Source organism: Lepidochelys olivacea, assembly GCF_965140295.1.
Source record: "Lepidochelys olivacea isolate rLepOli2 genome assembly, chromosome: 2".
In the NCBI taxonomy this organism is placed as follows: domain Eukaryota; kingdom Metazoa; phylum Chordata; order Testudines; family Cheloniidae; genus Lepidochelys; species Lepidochelys olivacea.
In genome coordinates this window covers 117,212,300-117,224,734 of record NC_140412.1, presented here as the reverse complement: position 1 = coordinate 117,224,734, position 12,435 = coordinate 117,212,300, and the positions used below count along the sequence as shown (strand labels likewise).

The following is a 12,435-nucleotide window of genomic DNA, read 5'->3' as shown; positions in this document are numbered from 1 at the left end:
ATTGTATTTGAACATTAGTTGCAATAAAAACCAAAGATGAAAAGCAGAAGTGTGTGGGGTTTTTTTAAGACAAAAACCTAAAGTGATGAAGTGTGACCACGTAGAGTACTATTGTTTTATTACCATTTGCTTGGCAATCTGCATAACTCCCTGTAGCTCCAACACACAATTAATGCAGTCATTCCAAACTCAAAACTTTTACTGTCATAATTTCCCACACTATCACATTCATATTTCCCTCCCCAATTCTTGCTCTTCCCCCACCTTTTGCGGGATTTTTCCCCTCCATCCTTTCTTTCCCTATAAATACAGTATCATTATTTTTCAGATGCTCACCTGTTCCTGCTGTCTCTTTCCTATTTCAGGTCAGAATCCTGTTTGTGACAATCATCTCCAAAACAACCAAATATGATGTCACAAGGATTCTGACTATGTGAAAGACACACAACATGCTAAATTTAGTAGACAAAAAAAACGAAGTTGTTTTTAAAATCTATCTGTAGATGGATATGCATGCAACCCTCTAAACAATTTACCGTGACTATAATGACATATGGGCAGTTTTGTTTTTTCCCCCAAAGTTTTCCAATGCATCAGGTTAGTAAAAGCATTAGAAAGGCTTAAGGTTCTATGTTCCTCAACAGCAACTGCTAACCTAAAATGTCTAATACTAACTTTATTAAAAGCTTTGCATGCAAACATGTTTGGCAAGGTTAGAAAGTTATTGTTTACAGGTTACTAAGTTACCACTTTAGCCACCACAAACTTTACGATAAATGACAGGAAGTGGCAGTAGATCTGTTGAAATACAGATTTTTGATACAATTTTACAGCACAGTCCACTTACCTCATCATGAGTGGGTTCTGTAGGCTGTTGTGGAACTTCAGATGGCTTATCAGCTTCTGGGGCATTCTTGGCATTTTGTAGCTGAGAATCTACATATTCTTTTAATGAATCCAAATCCCTCTTTCCTTTATACTGGTCAGCCTACAATTAAACCATTTGTGAAAAAACATATTGGTTGTTTAGCAAATAGAGTTTTCTGGGGTTTTGGATTTTATCTAAAGATAAACATGGTAAATATCTGTAATAGATCATGTAATACGCATATTCATAATAAAATGCTCTGTGATCTGTAACCATATGTACAGGATTAAGTTTACTCCAAGGATTCAGAATTTGCCATGGAATCCTTCCCTTGTATTTTAGAACCTAAACTTTCATTTAAAAGAAAGATTCAAGACTTTAAAAAGTGGCTGTCTAGAGTAAAACATGGAATTAGAAGCACTCAAAATCTTGGCCCCTCATTTCTAAAGGAAGTTAGCCCTTGTTGCTAGCTCTCAGGATCACAAAGATTCTCTTCAGTGTGTTAAACACAGTGTAAGAAAAAATACAGTAAACAATCAGATTTAGTCTCTATGCTTTAGTTTGATCTGTTGTCAATGTGTTCTGTTGGTTAAATCGAGTACTTCCTTTGACAAGTCTTCAGTTTTGGAATCTCAGATTCCAGTAAGTCCCAGAAGTCTTTGGGGTCAATTTCAGCCCCCTCAGGTGTGAGCTATGAGATGTACCTTAGATTTGAAATATCTTTTCAACGTACTGTTTACAAACTTTCCTACACCTTCTGAGTGAGACAGACATGCCTCTTTAGTCATCTCCTACGCCTTTGGGGAACACTGCAGACTTCGCATCTTTGCCATTCATATGATCCATGTCCAAATAGCTGTGGCTGCTTCTGTCCCTCCCCGACACCCCCAGTCTAAACCAGGGAGCTCCAAGATCCCAAGAAGTCTGTACCTGCTCATTCTCATCCATTTCAGCAGGACAGAGCTCTGCCCATTTTTTTCTCCTCCACCACCCTTGGAGACCTTACCTACCTCTTTCCAGTACTGATGACATGCCAAATTTCAATTATGAGGAGTAAGATGATGACAACGATGGTGACAATGCTCAACTGGCTGAAGCAGTTCCCCCCTTATTGAACAGTATCATGACCTTCCCATTGGACAACTATACAATTTTCCAGGAGTTGCTGGGTCAAATGGTTGGAAGTTTTATTTCTGGATGTCACACTTGTCCAAAGAAACATCTTTCTGATTCTGAGGGGAGTCCAGCTGAGGGAATAGCAGGATGTTGATAAAGGCCAACTTGACCTTGCCAGATCCGTAGTTCCCCAGGGCAGTGGCTAAAAAGGAGACTCATTTTTACCCAGCATAACAGTAGAGTTTTTATTTTTTTTCTTCTCAGGTTCTGGTTTTGGAAGCAGCTGAAAGGTCCAAGGGAATAGGAGCAACTTTATCTTCACTAATGGATAAGTAGTTCAAAAAATACTCATCTTGTCAGGAAAGCCTACTCTGAAGTGACCATAGCTCTTTGTAATGGCTATTAATGTGTGGTGCTCCTGACGAAATACATTATTATTTGGGGCCACCAATAGTCTCCTGGGACAACAACATAAAGCATCCTGGAAATTGTTTTGGAAGGTCAGAATGTTCCCTGTGCTTAAGAGCCTTTGCTGTGTTGCTCTCTGCTGTTAAGGCTGTGGAGACAGCAGTCAGCTTAAATCACCATTCCCAACTGTAGTTCTCCTGCCAGAAGTTCAGAGTAGAAGTGAAAATTCTGTTACAGGCTTTCATGGCCATTTTGGTGACTATGTTCCACAAAGATTCACATCCTTACCCCAAACTTTTTACTTAAGGTGGCTGTAGGCTAATTTGCACTGCAACACAAACCTTCCAGTTTTCTTCCTAATACCAGTTACTTGGGGAAATAGATGCGTAAACTGGACACAGAGTGATAACTTATTTAGATACAATGACACCCATTGGAAAGTTATCGAGGCTGTTCACACTCTTTTGTGATAGTCCGGTAACAAATTACCTGAAAGACTTCAGAAATGGGTTATTCTTTGTGTTTAGACTTGTTGCAGTTGAGTTGATGTCTTCCTAAATAACAAGTTTAGAGCTCATTCCACTAGCTCTAAGGCAGATTAACTTAATAGACTACGTAAGCATGACTTAATTGGTAAAGTTAGCACTTTCAGCTCTATTCATATGCAGCACTATTCTCACTAATTTCAATCTTACCCCAATACTTGAAAGCAGTTCTGTGATTCTTGTTTAATTAGTCCCCCTTTAGAGTTACTTCTGGTAAATCTCCCAAATGTGAAGATCTTCAGAGGCAATTCTCTTAGGAGGAAAATATTACTTACAGTAAAGCTTATTTGGTGTTGTTCAAATGTATTGCCTCTGCAGATCTGCACTCCTCATTTCCCTAACCTCTTCAGAGTCCTTCGCAACTGGAGCCACAGGATTCTTATAACCTCACTTCAAATGTTCAGACTTGTGAACTCAACAGGCACTGCTCTGAGCTGATGGCTCCAAGGCCATGCAATACCCATGAATGTGAATCTGGAGAGGCAACATCAGGGGCGAGGGGGAGATTCTATTTGGTCTATTTCATCTATATTTCTAGACACTTTTACATGTAAGGATAAAGTTGGAAGATGAAAATATACCCAGAGTTCTCTCATAAGTTGGTATGTTTTGAGATATCTATCCCTGGTTTATGAACAAATGTATGGTTTTTGGTTATTTGCAGACCAGGATGCACAACTATGTTAGATGTTTTATTTGTGGCACAAATGAAAGCAGTCACCACCCCATCCCAGACACTGCCCCATTCATATTGTCCATCTTTACATCTCTTATAAAGAGGTTTTAAAATATATTCAAATAAGCCAACTTCTCCCAACATGCAAGAACATTCTATAAGCCTGCTTGTCTTCACAGAGGAATAAAGGGTTTGACCTTGTACTGTATTTGCAGCCTTACCTTTTCACCATTCCTAAACCAGAGGAGGGTGGGATATCCACGAACTTGGTTTTCAGAACAGACTTCATAATGCTGTGTACAGTCAACCTAAAGTTTAAAATAGTTATAATCATTCACTCATATGGAATAAAATCCATCCTGTTCCAAACATAGCATCATACCCTTTATATTTCATATTTCACAATATGTATCTACAGAGAAATGCAAGGTTTGTCAGAACCTAATTGGAATAATTTACAAGTCTTGTCTTGAAAGCCATTTAAGTCTGTGTTCCAAATCTCTCTCAAGCTGTTCAGGGAAAGTAGAGGTAGGAGCAGAAAAGAACAAAGGACCTAAGATTTAATATGCTAGTTAAAACAAGTATTCAGTATTCGCAGAGTGAAAAAAATTACAACCTGGGCAGGAGGGCACCCAATACTCATATGTTAAGAATTTGAAACCTAAATTTTCAGTACAAGGATTTACTGGTCTGTTTTATTATTTTGCTTATTTTTTAAATCATATAGAAGTACTTTGAAATCAGAAATCAAACAGCTAGTAACTTGACTTCAGTACAAGGGAAATTCCAAATGCTGAGCAACTGGAATTCAAATTAGATTCTAATGTTGCCACAAGCCAATTTGTAAGGACAGAGATTACATCTACACAGGGATAAAAGATCTGCAGTACAGCTGTGGATGGCCCAGATCAACTGACTTGGGCTTGTGGGACTAAATATTGCTGTGTAGACATTTGGACTTTGGCTGGAGGCCGAGCTCTGGGACCCTCCCCCCTCAGAGGGTCCCAGAGCTCAGGCTCCAGCCCAAGCCCATATGTCTACACAGCAATTTTTTTAGCCCCAGAGCCAAAGCAGTAGTCTGAGTCAGCTGACCTGGGACAGCAATTTTTTTTAATCCCTGTGTAGGCATACCTTAATTTACAAATCTGATTAATAAGCAAATAAATAATCTACATGTCACATGCATGGTTTCAGCATCTGCTTGAGACAGCACTTAGATTTTTAAAGTTAACATACGGAATTCTTTGCCACAGATCACTGAAGTGAGGACAAGTAAACAGACTACAGACACAAATAAAAAGGTGCTACTGACATTCACCTGGATTACATGAAGGTCATGTTTCCTGCCTACTTAGGGAATCACAGTCCAAGCCAAAACAAGTTTCCAATAGTTTCATGGTACCCTGTCACACAAAACTAGGTAGACATTGAGACAAGACTAACTGCTTTTATTAGGAAAAAAATGCTAAAACATGCAAGATAGAACACTGGATAAAACAGGACTTTTGAAAACAATGGACTTATAACTCTCTCCATGAAGAAAGACTGGGTAATACTGTAGTAAGAACATACTTAAACCAAGCAATAACTGCACCAGATAGCTCATGCAAACATTCCAGATGCTCACAAAGTAATCATTGTTTAATACAGAGAGTACCAAAGGACAAAAATCCTCTGGTACTTTATTCTGAGCAATCTCAAATGTGTTGCCAGATTTCAAAACATTTAAATTTCTCAATAGATTCACTCTGATCTACACCATAAGAGAAGTTTACTCTTACAGCGAAAAAGAACTTTCCAAGAGCTTTTCACATAAGAAGGCTAACTTATCACCAGTGACAACCCAAAGTGCTACTAAGCTAGAGAAAGGAGAGACTGCAGCTTCTTTGTCATTAACAGTTTTACTTAGAAGTTAATGGCAGCAGTCTTTAAATACCAAGTTAATACCTTTGAAGGTTTAAGAGTTTAAAAAAGTTAGCCTCTATACATTTAGCATCATCAGAGAACACTGAGGGATTCAGATTGTTAGCCACCAGCATGACTTCAGCATGGGTCAGCAAATAAAGTGAGTAACTGCAGTTGCCAGACCACCTGCATACCTCTGCATAGAAGTCACTTCAGGAACAAATAATAAGCTCCCATGGTAAATACACCACAGAATCTGGTTATCATCCCTAAGGGAAATAGTAAAGCAGGACAAGATATCAGTTTTTAAGACAGAAGTCTCCCAGAAGTTTAAACTATTTTTTTTGGGGGGTGGGGCATGGGTGGGAGGAGGATGTGAATAATGAGAAACAACCCATCATTAATGCCTTTATTGGGTCTAAAATTTACAAAAAGTTATCCAGCTGTATACAGTATATTGGAAGAGGAAGAGTAATTTTTACTACGGAAAATAAGTCTTGAAATTTATGAAGCCCTGGCAACAGACAAGGGCAATGCAATACAAAAATCGAAACTGAAAATATTCCTCTCATCATCTACTGTATTCGCCCTCTCTGTTTGTTCATACCTCTGAAACACAGTAATCTGGGTACAGACAAGTTTCTGGCATGCCCTTATTTACAATTAATAGGTCTTGTCAATTCAGCGTTGGGAATTCATCTCGTCAGGATAAATAAAATATTTGGGTCTATGTGGCATATCAGAGAAATAGCCAGCTCAAAATTGAAATGGGATCTGTGAAGGTGAAATGATTTATCAAGTGGTATACAAAATAGTGTAAATAAAGTTTGGCTTAGAGACTATAGGATGAGTAGCGTGCTACTTGATTAATATAAAGGAGGTATATTTACAGTTTAATAAGAGCTTTCAACCTACCTTGCCAATCTTGACAGTTTCAGAATGTTCAAGAACTGAAGCCAGCTGTTCCCAGGTTGGAGCCAAAGCCTTGCAGTGGCCACACCAAGGGGCAAAGAATTTGATAAAGTGATTACCTTTAAAAGAAAGAAAGAAAAAAAAAAAAAAGCCTTAATTCATATGTACCTGAAACAGTGGCGGTCATTAAAGAGTAGCTATTTACCACCAATTATAAATTTATCATGGTATTTTCCAGCTTAAGTACAGGTAATTCTGAAAATAGAATAGTAAAAATAAAATAGTGTGGTGCAGTAAACATTAATTTTTAAATGATATCCATTGTACAGTACTTCACTTATATTTACAGTTAGTTTGAAATGTCACAAACTAAACATGGCCACAAATATTTCAGGAACTCGTTTTTCAATGTCATATCCAAGCACATCAGTGCATAATTCATGTCTTTCATCCATCCATCCATCTTCACAAAAACCACCTCCAAAGTTAGATATTTATTAAAAGCATAATTTTCATCTAACCATTTGCTAAATTTTCTTATTCTAACAAGAATTTACGTGGGTCAGCTATGCTGCTGAAGAGTGGAAACCAGTAGAAGAAAAAAGTAAACAGCATAATTTAAAGAGAAACTTCGAACACTGAATACATTTCTAAATAAAGACTTGATGGGAATTCAATTCCTATAAAACTCTTTATTTGAATTAACTCTTCTCTTTTCCTTGCATTGATCCTCTGTCATCTTCATGTTTGTGTTTATCTAAGTTAAAATTGCAAGCTCTTTGGGACAAGGACTTTTTAAATCTTTGTCATGTAATCCTAGTAGATAGGGTTCGATGGGAACAAAACCTAAGGGACAAAGGAGTTCAGGAGAGCTGGCAGTTTCTCAAGGAGACAATATTAAACGCACAGGTGCCAACTATCCCAATGCAAAGAAATATAGGATGCATAGTAAGAGGCCAACATGGCTCCATCAGGAGCTCTTTAATGACCTGAAAATCAAAAAGGAATCCCACAAAAAGGTGAAAAATGGACAAATTACTACGGAAGAGTACAGAAGAATAGCACAAGCATGTAGGGACAAAATCAGAAAGGCTAAGGCACAAAATTAGTTGCACCTAATAAGAGACATAAAAGGTAGTAACAAATGGAACTTTAAGTATATTAGGAGCAAGAGAAAGATGAAGGAAAGTGTAGGTCCTCCACTCAGCAGGGAAGGAAAGGCTAATAATTAATGACATCAAGAAGACTAAGCTATTTAATGCCTATTTCACTAAAAAAGGTTAATAGCGACCAGATACTCAACATGATTAATATTAAAAAATGGGGGAAGGAACACAAGTCAAAATGGGGAAAGAACAGGTTACAAACTATTTAGATAAACAGAACTAGAGAAAGGCAAACATATTCTTATCGTTAAAAAGGGGAAAAAAAGAGGACTTGGGGAATTACTGATCAGGCAGCCTAACTTTGACACCTGGAAAGATGCTGGAAAAAAATCAACAATCAATCAATTAGTAAGCACCTAAAAGATATGAGGAATAGCTAGAATTATAAGTAATAGCAAACATGGATTTGTCATTAACAAATCATTTAGGCACTTAAGAGTCTAAATCCCCATTGGCTGTTGATGGGATTTAGACTCCTAAGTGCCTAGATCCCTTCTGAAAATGATATTTAAGCTCCTAAATCAGTTAGGCATTGTGACAGCAAAGCAATGCCTACATAACTTTAAAAAACTGGGCCTAAGTAGTTTAGTCTATGTCTACACTAGCACTTACTGTGGTATAACTTATGTAGCTCATGGGTGTTAAAAAGCCACCCCCATGAGCAACATAAGTTACACTGACCTAAGCGTTTCGCTGACATAGCTACACCGCTCATGGGACTGGAGCAATAAAGCCGATGGGAGAGCTCTCTCCCGTCGGCTGGGAGAGCTTACAGTGGCATTGTTGCAGCTCGTCCGCTGTAAACTCTCTAGTGTAGATGTAGCAGTCAAGTCAGAAGCACTCTACCAACATCAAGGCAACGCCATATTAACACAAAACAGAAAGGAACTAAATACAGAGAAAAGAATGTCAAATGCTTTTAATGCAAGGACATAGAAAAAGTATAGTCACTGGAGAAACGAAAGTATGGAAACCTCTTATAAAAATTAAGTCTTTTTCACTGCTTCCCCCATCCTCCCTCACCTCCCGCAAATATTCCTAACAGAACTTCACTATAAATGGAGATTCACTGTAGGCAGGTTCTACTGTAATTCCATTCCAGTTTAAATATTTGAAAGAAAACTTGAGAGGCAGAAGGAAAGATTGATGAAAATAAGATTTATTGGTACAACTTTCTGTCTGGGATTGTTGCCTTTTTCATATTTTTACTCTATAGTCGAGTTTCTTAACCAGGAACCATATAAACAAAGATCTAAAAAGTAAGGAATCCTAATGACTCAGTCCAGCTTTTTATCTCCAATGAACCTCTGAGTTGGCAAGTGCAGCAAATGTGCCCACCACTTATCACTGCTGCCCCCTGATCTCTCTTTTGTGGTCCATCAGCCACAAATAACTTGACATTTCACACCACTCTGTGTTGTCCCCACAAAATGATGAACAAGTGAAAGCTTCAATGTGCTTTAGTGTTTTAAAAAGGGATGAGAAATCGCACGCAAAAAACAATGCCATTACTGTGAGGCATATTTCAATCCTTACTGGAAAACTATTAACTTATATTTTTGGTCCAGACAATAGGGGAGTTTAATTAGTATGTGGTTTCCAAGCTGAAACATTAGAGTTTTTAAAGTTTATTAAGTTGACGTTTCTCATTTAGAATAGGTAGCTAATGCAATGATGATGTAGATTATACAATCAGAATTATTAATTTTTTAAATTCCAAATATTCATCCAACAACAGCAAAATTGTATGGTGTATGCACAATGTTAGATATACAAAACTACAGAAAAAGATTATGTAGTTTGCAAAACAGAGCACTTGAAAGTTAGGAAATGCCAAATTTAAGAGTTGCCCATGCAACCTTAATTCTGCCCCCTTATGTGTCTACCCTCTGCACTGAAAGAGACAGGCATCCAATGGAAAAAACACCATGTGATCATATAATTAAAAACGGTCTTATAATGCATATGTACCAGAAGGCAATCTTAAATCTGGTATCTCCTCACTTTCAAATACTGAACTTTGTATAAAAAAAAAAAAATGCCAAAAAAATTTAGGTTACAATTTCTTAGGTTTTTGAAATCGATTTGAATCCAGAACCTTCAGCACTGCATCACAAACTGCTATCACTTGAACTATGGAAATAACTGCATTACTTAGCAACAGAGGAAGGCTATTATCCCCGAGTGGGGCACTGGGTTCAGGGTATGCTGGGTCCAAGGGATGACTGAGGGGAGCCCAGTCTCCAAACCGTGGAGTTGGGGGAGTGCCTGACCCATGTGATAGTCCCAGAGGGCAGAGATGGACCACGGGGGCAATGGGCTGCATTGGGAAGGGGGAGGTCTGACCTAGTTCTCCTTCCATGACCCCCACTCGAATGCTACCTGAATGGAATTCCATGGGTTAAGAAAAAGTTACGTCTCCAGCCCCAGGGTGTTGTTCGTATTGAATTTCAAAGGTCTGTTCCAAACAATGGAGGTGCTAGAGAGTTTCGTAAAGTTACAAGAATCTTCTATAACTGGAAGTATTATGCAACCTAAATATAGAGAGCGTTAAAATCTCTGAAGATTCCATCCTCACTGACCATATCGCAGCTCTTACATGTGACCGGACTCCTCATACATCATCCACTGAGCATGCTCTAGCACAGAGCAATGGCGCACAGAATAAACTTTCCCTATAATGACTGCTCTGGACCAGGGTAGTGGCAGGCACTAGAAGTGAAAGCTGGGAATCTGCCTTTCCTGTGGTCCCAATGACTCAACCCTGCTGGCCCCTAACCAGTGTAGGAAAGCAAGCCTTCTGATTTGAATGCAGATTGGACAAGAACTGGACCAGTGAGGAGGGAAAGGAGTAGACTTGCACAAAGAGTCTGGAAAGAGTGGCACGGGGGAGGAGGGCGGCGGGCCACAGTGTTATGACTGGAAACTGGAGGGGAGACTGAGACCAGCTGGGCAAGGAGCCAGGGAGCCAGTAAGGGAAACGTGGGGTGGAGACCCTGGGAGCTGGTGAGGGAAACTGGAGACGGGGGAGACTGGGAACTACTTGGCTAGGCAAGGGAACACTGAGATGGGATGAGGGCTGTAGTGCGTGGGGAGAGCTGGGGCTTGCTGAACCAAGATACTGGGACAAAAAGCCAGGAATGAAATAGAGAGAGAGAGACTGGAGGGGGAGCCTAGGAAGGGAGTGTGGAACTCAGAGCTAACTGAAGAGGAGGGGGCCAAGGAGAGACAGACTGGACAAAAAGCTGGGAGGTGGGACTGCTTAAGCAAGAAGAAGGGGGGACACTGGGAACCTGAGAGCAAACAGAGAGAGGGGAAACTAAGACTGATTAGGCAAGGAGAATGAGACTGGAATGAGAAGCAGAGGCTATGTAGGGAAGAATGGAATTGGCATAAGAAGCCTGAGCTGGGGAGAGACAGGAGTAGGGTAGGGCCAGATTAGAGGAGACGGGGAAGAAGAGGTCAAGCTTGCCAGAAATGGGCAAAAGAGTCTGTGCCCACTAGAGAACTTTCCCCTTCAGGGCCAAGAATGGAACCCAAGATTCCTGAGTCTCACTATTCCTCTGCGGTCAGCCAATACCTGTGAAACCCACTGGCAAAGAGCATGTCTCATCCCCTTTTAATGCTGGGCTACATATAAGATGACAATCTACTACTGCTATCAGTTACTCTGTTATCTCAAGTTGCAGGAATCTGTGTGGTGGATCTAAATATTACAACTCTACCAACAAACCATGTGAGTGTCAATATAATCCCACGATGGAATTTCTGTTTTTTTTCAGTTTGCTTTTTTTAAATCCTAGGAAATTATACACACAAAACCTATTGAAAGAATGTTAAGGTGCAAAGTCAACCACTAAAAAAATCAGAAAATCACATAATTAAGGTTGCCAGTGCAACCTTAATTCACCCCTCATGTGTGTAGGTATTATGATACAGTTTTAATTACTTGATCACGTACTATTTTTCCACAGAATGCTTGTCTCATTCAATGCACAGGATATACTTACTCTAGGGATGAATTAGGGTTGTGGAGTAAAAGAGGCTGCTGTCTGCAGGACCTCTGCTTCATTCATAGCAGAAGCTGAAATATATATATACTGTGTAGAATATGTACAGATAAATTAATGCTTGTGAAGCACTCAGATACTATAGTGATGAGCACCATACAAGAGCCCATAAGGAAATAAATAATTGTATTTCCATAGAAGAGTTTGAATAATACACAGTAAATAAAGCCTAGACTCACACACTGAACCATGAGCATAAAACAAAATAGTGCAGGGTGGCTCATTAATTGAGCACTGTCCATCCTGTGTACTAAATGAAGATGGTATCCTGTGGGGGAAAAATGATATGCAATCACATAATTGAAGACTATCGTAATGTATATGCAACTAGGGGATGAATTTAAGATTGCTTGTGCAACCTTAATACTGCGATTTCCTAACTTTTGAGTGTTTGACTTCACAACCCTAATGTCTTTAATATATTTATTGTGTGTAATATGCAATAACACTGATTTTTTTTTTTGTGAGTTGTCTTTCCACTTGTTACGGATTTTTGGGTAAGAAGATGGGAGAAAGATACTTTTAAAGACTAACCCACCATTTCTCTAATATGCCTCACAAGATCAAGCAAATATTGCAGGCTTCTCACTAATTAGATCTAAATATTTGTACCAATCACAGCTGCAAGAAAATAATTAAATTACCTTCTGCTATATGCATCTTGAAATTGGCTGCTGAGAGATCATGCATTCCCTGTTTAGGTTCCGGAAGTTTTGGTGGTTGCAGATCAGATTCTTGCTCCTATTAAAAAGAAACAAAGTAATTACTA

At 39.1% G+C, this 12,435-nt stretch overlaps 2 protein-coding genes across 2 annotated transcripts in view; one reads left to right on the top strand and one right to left on the bottom strand.

Annotated features, from left to right (window-relative positions):
- The window catches only part of BMP6 (bone morphogenetic protein 6), a 174,721-nt gene extending 170,905 nt beyond the window's left edge, over positions 1-3,816 (top strand). Inside the window, exon 7 of the mRNA XM_084619683.1 lies at positions 2,249-3,816. Coding sequence (XP_084475809.1) covers positions 2,249-2,320 — 72 coding nt within the window. The 3' untranslated portion in view covers positions 2,321-3,816. The remainder of the gene's footprint in view (positions 1-2,248) is intronic.
- Positions 1-12,435, bottom strand: part of TXNDC5 (thioredoxin domain containing 5) — a 37,588-nt gene that overhangs the window by 8,767 nt on the left and 16,386 nt on the right. Inside the window, exons 4-7 of the mRNA XM_084619684.1 lie at positions 12,311-12,407; positions 6,434-6,549; positions 3,835-3,921; positions 848-988 (exon numbers count right to left, since the gene is read on the bottom strand). Of these exons, the coding sequence (XP_084475810.1) occupies positions 848-988; positions 3,835-3,921; positions 6,434-6,549; positions 12,311-12,407 (441 nt within the window). The remainder of the gene's footprint in view (positions 1-847; positions 989-3,834; positions 3,922-6,433; positions 6,550-12,310; positions 12,408-12,435) is intronic.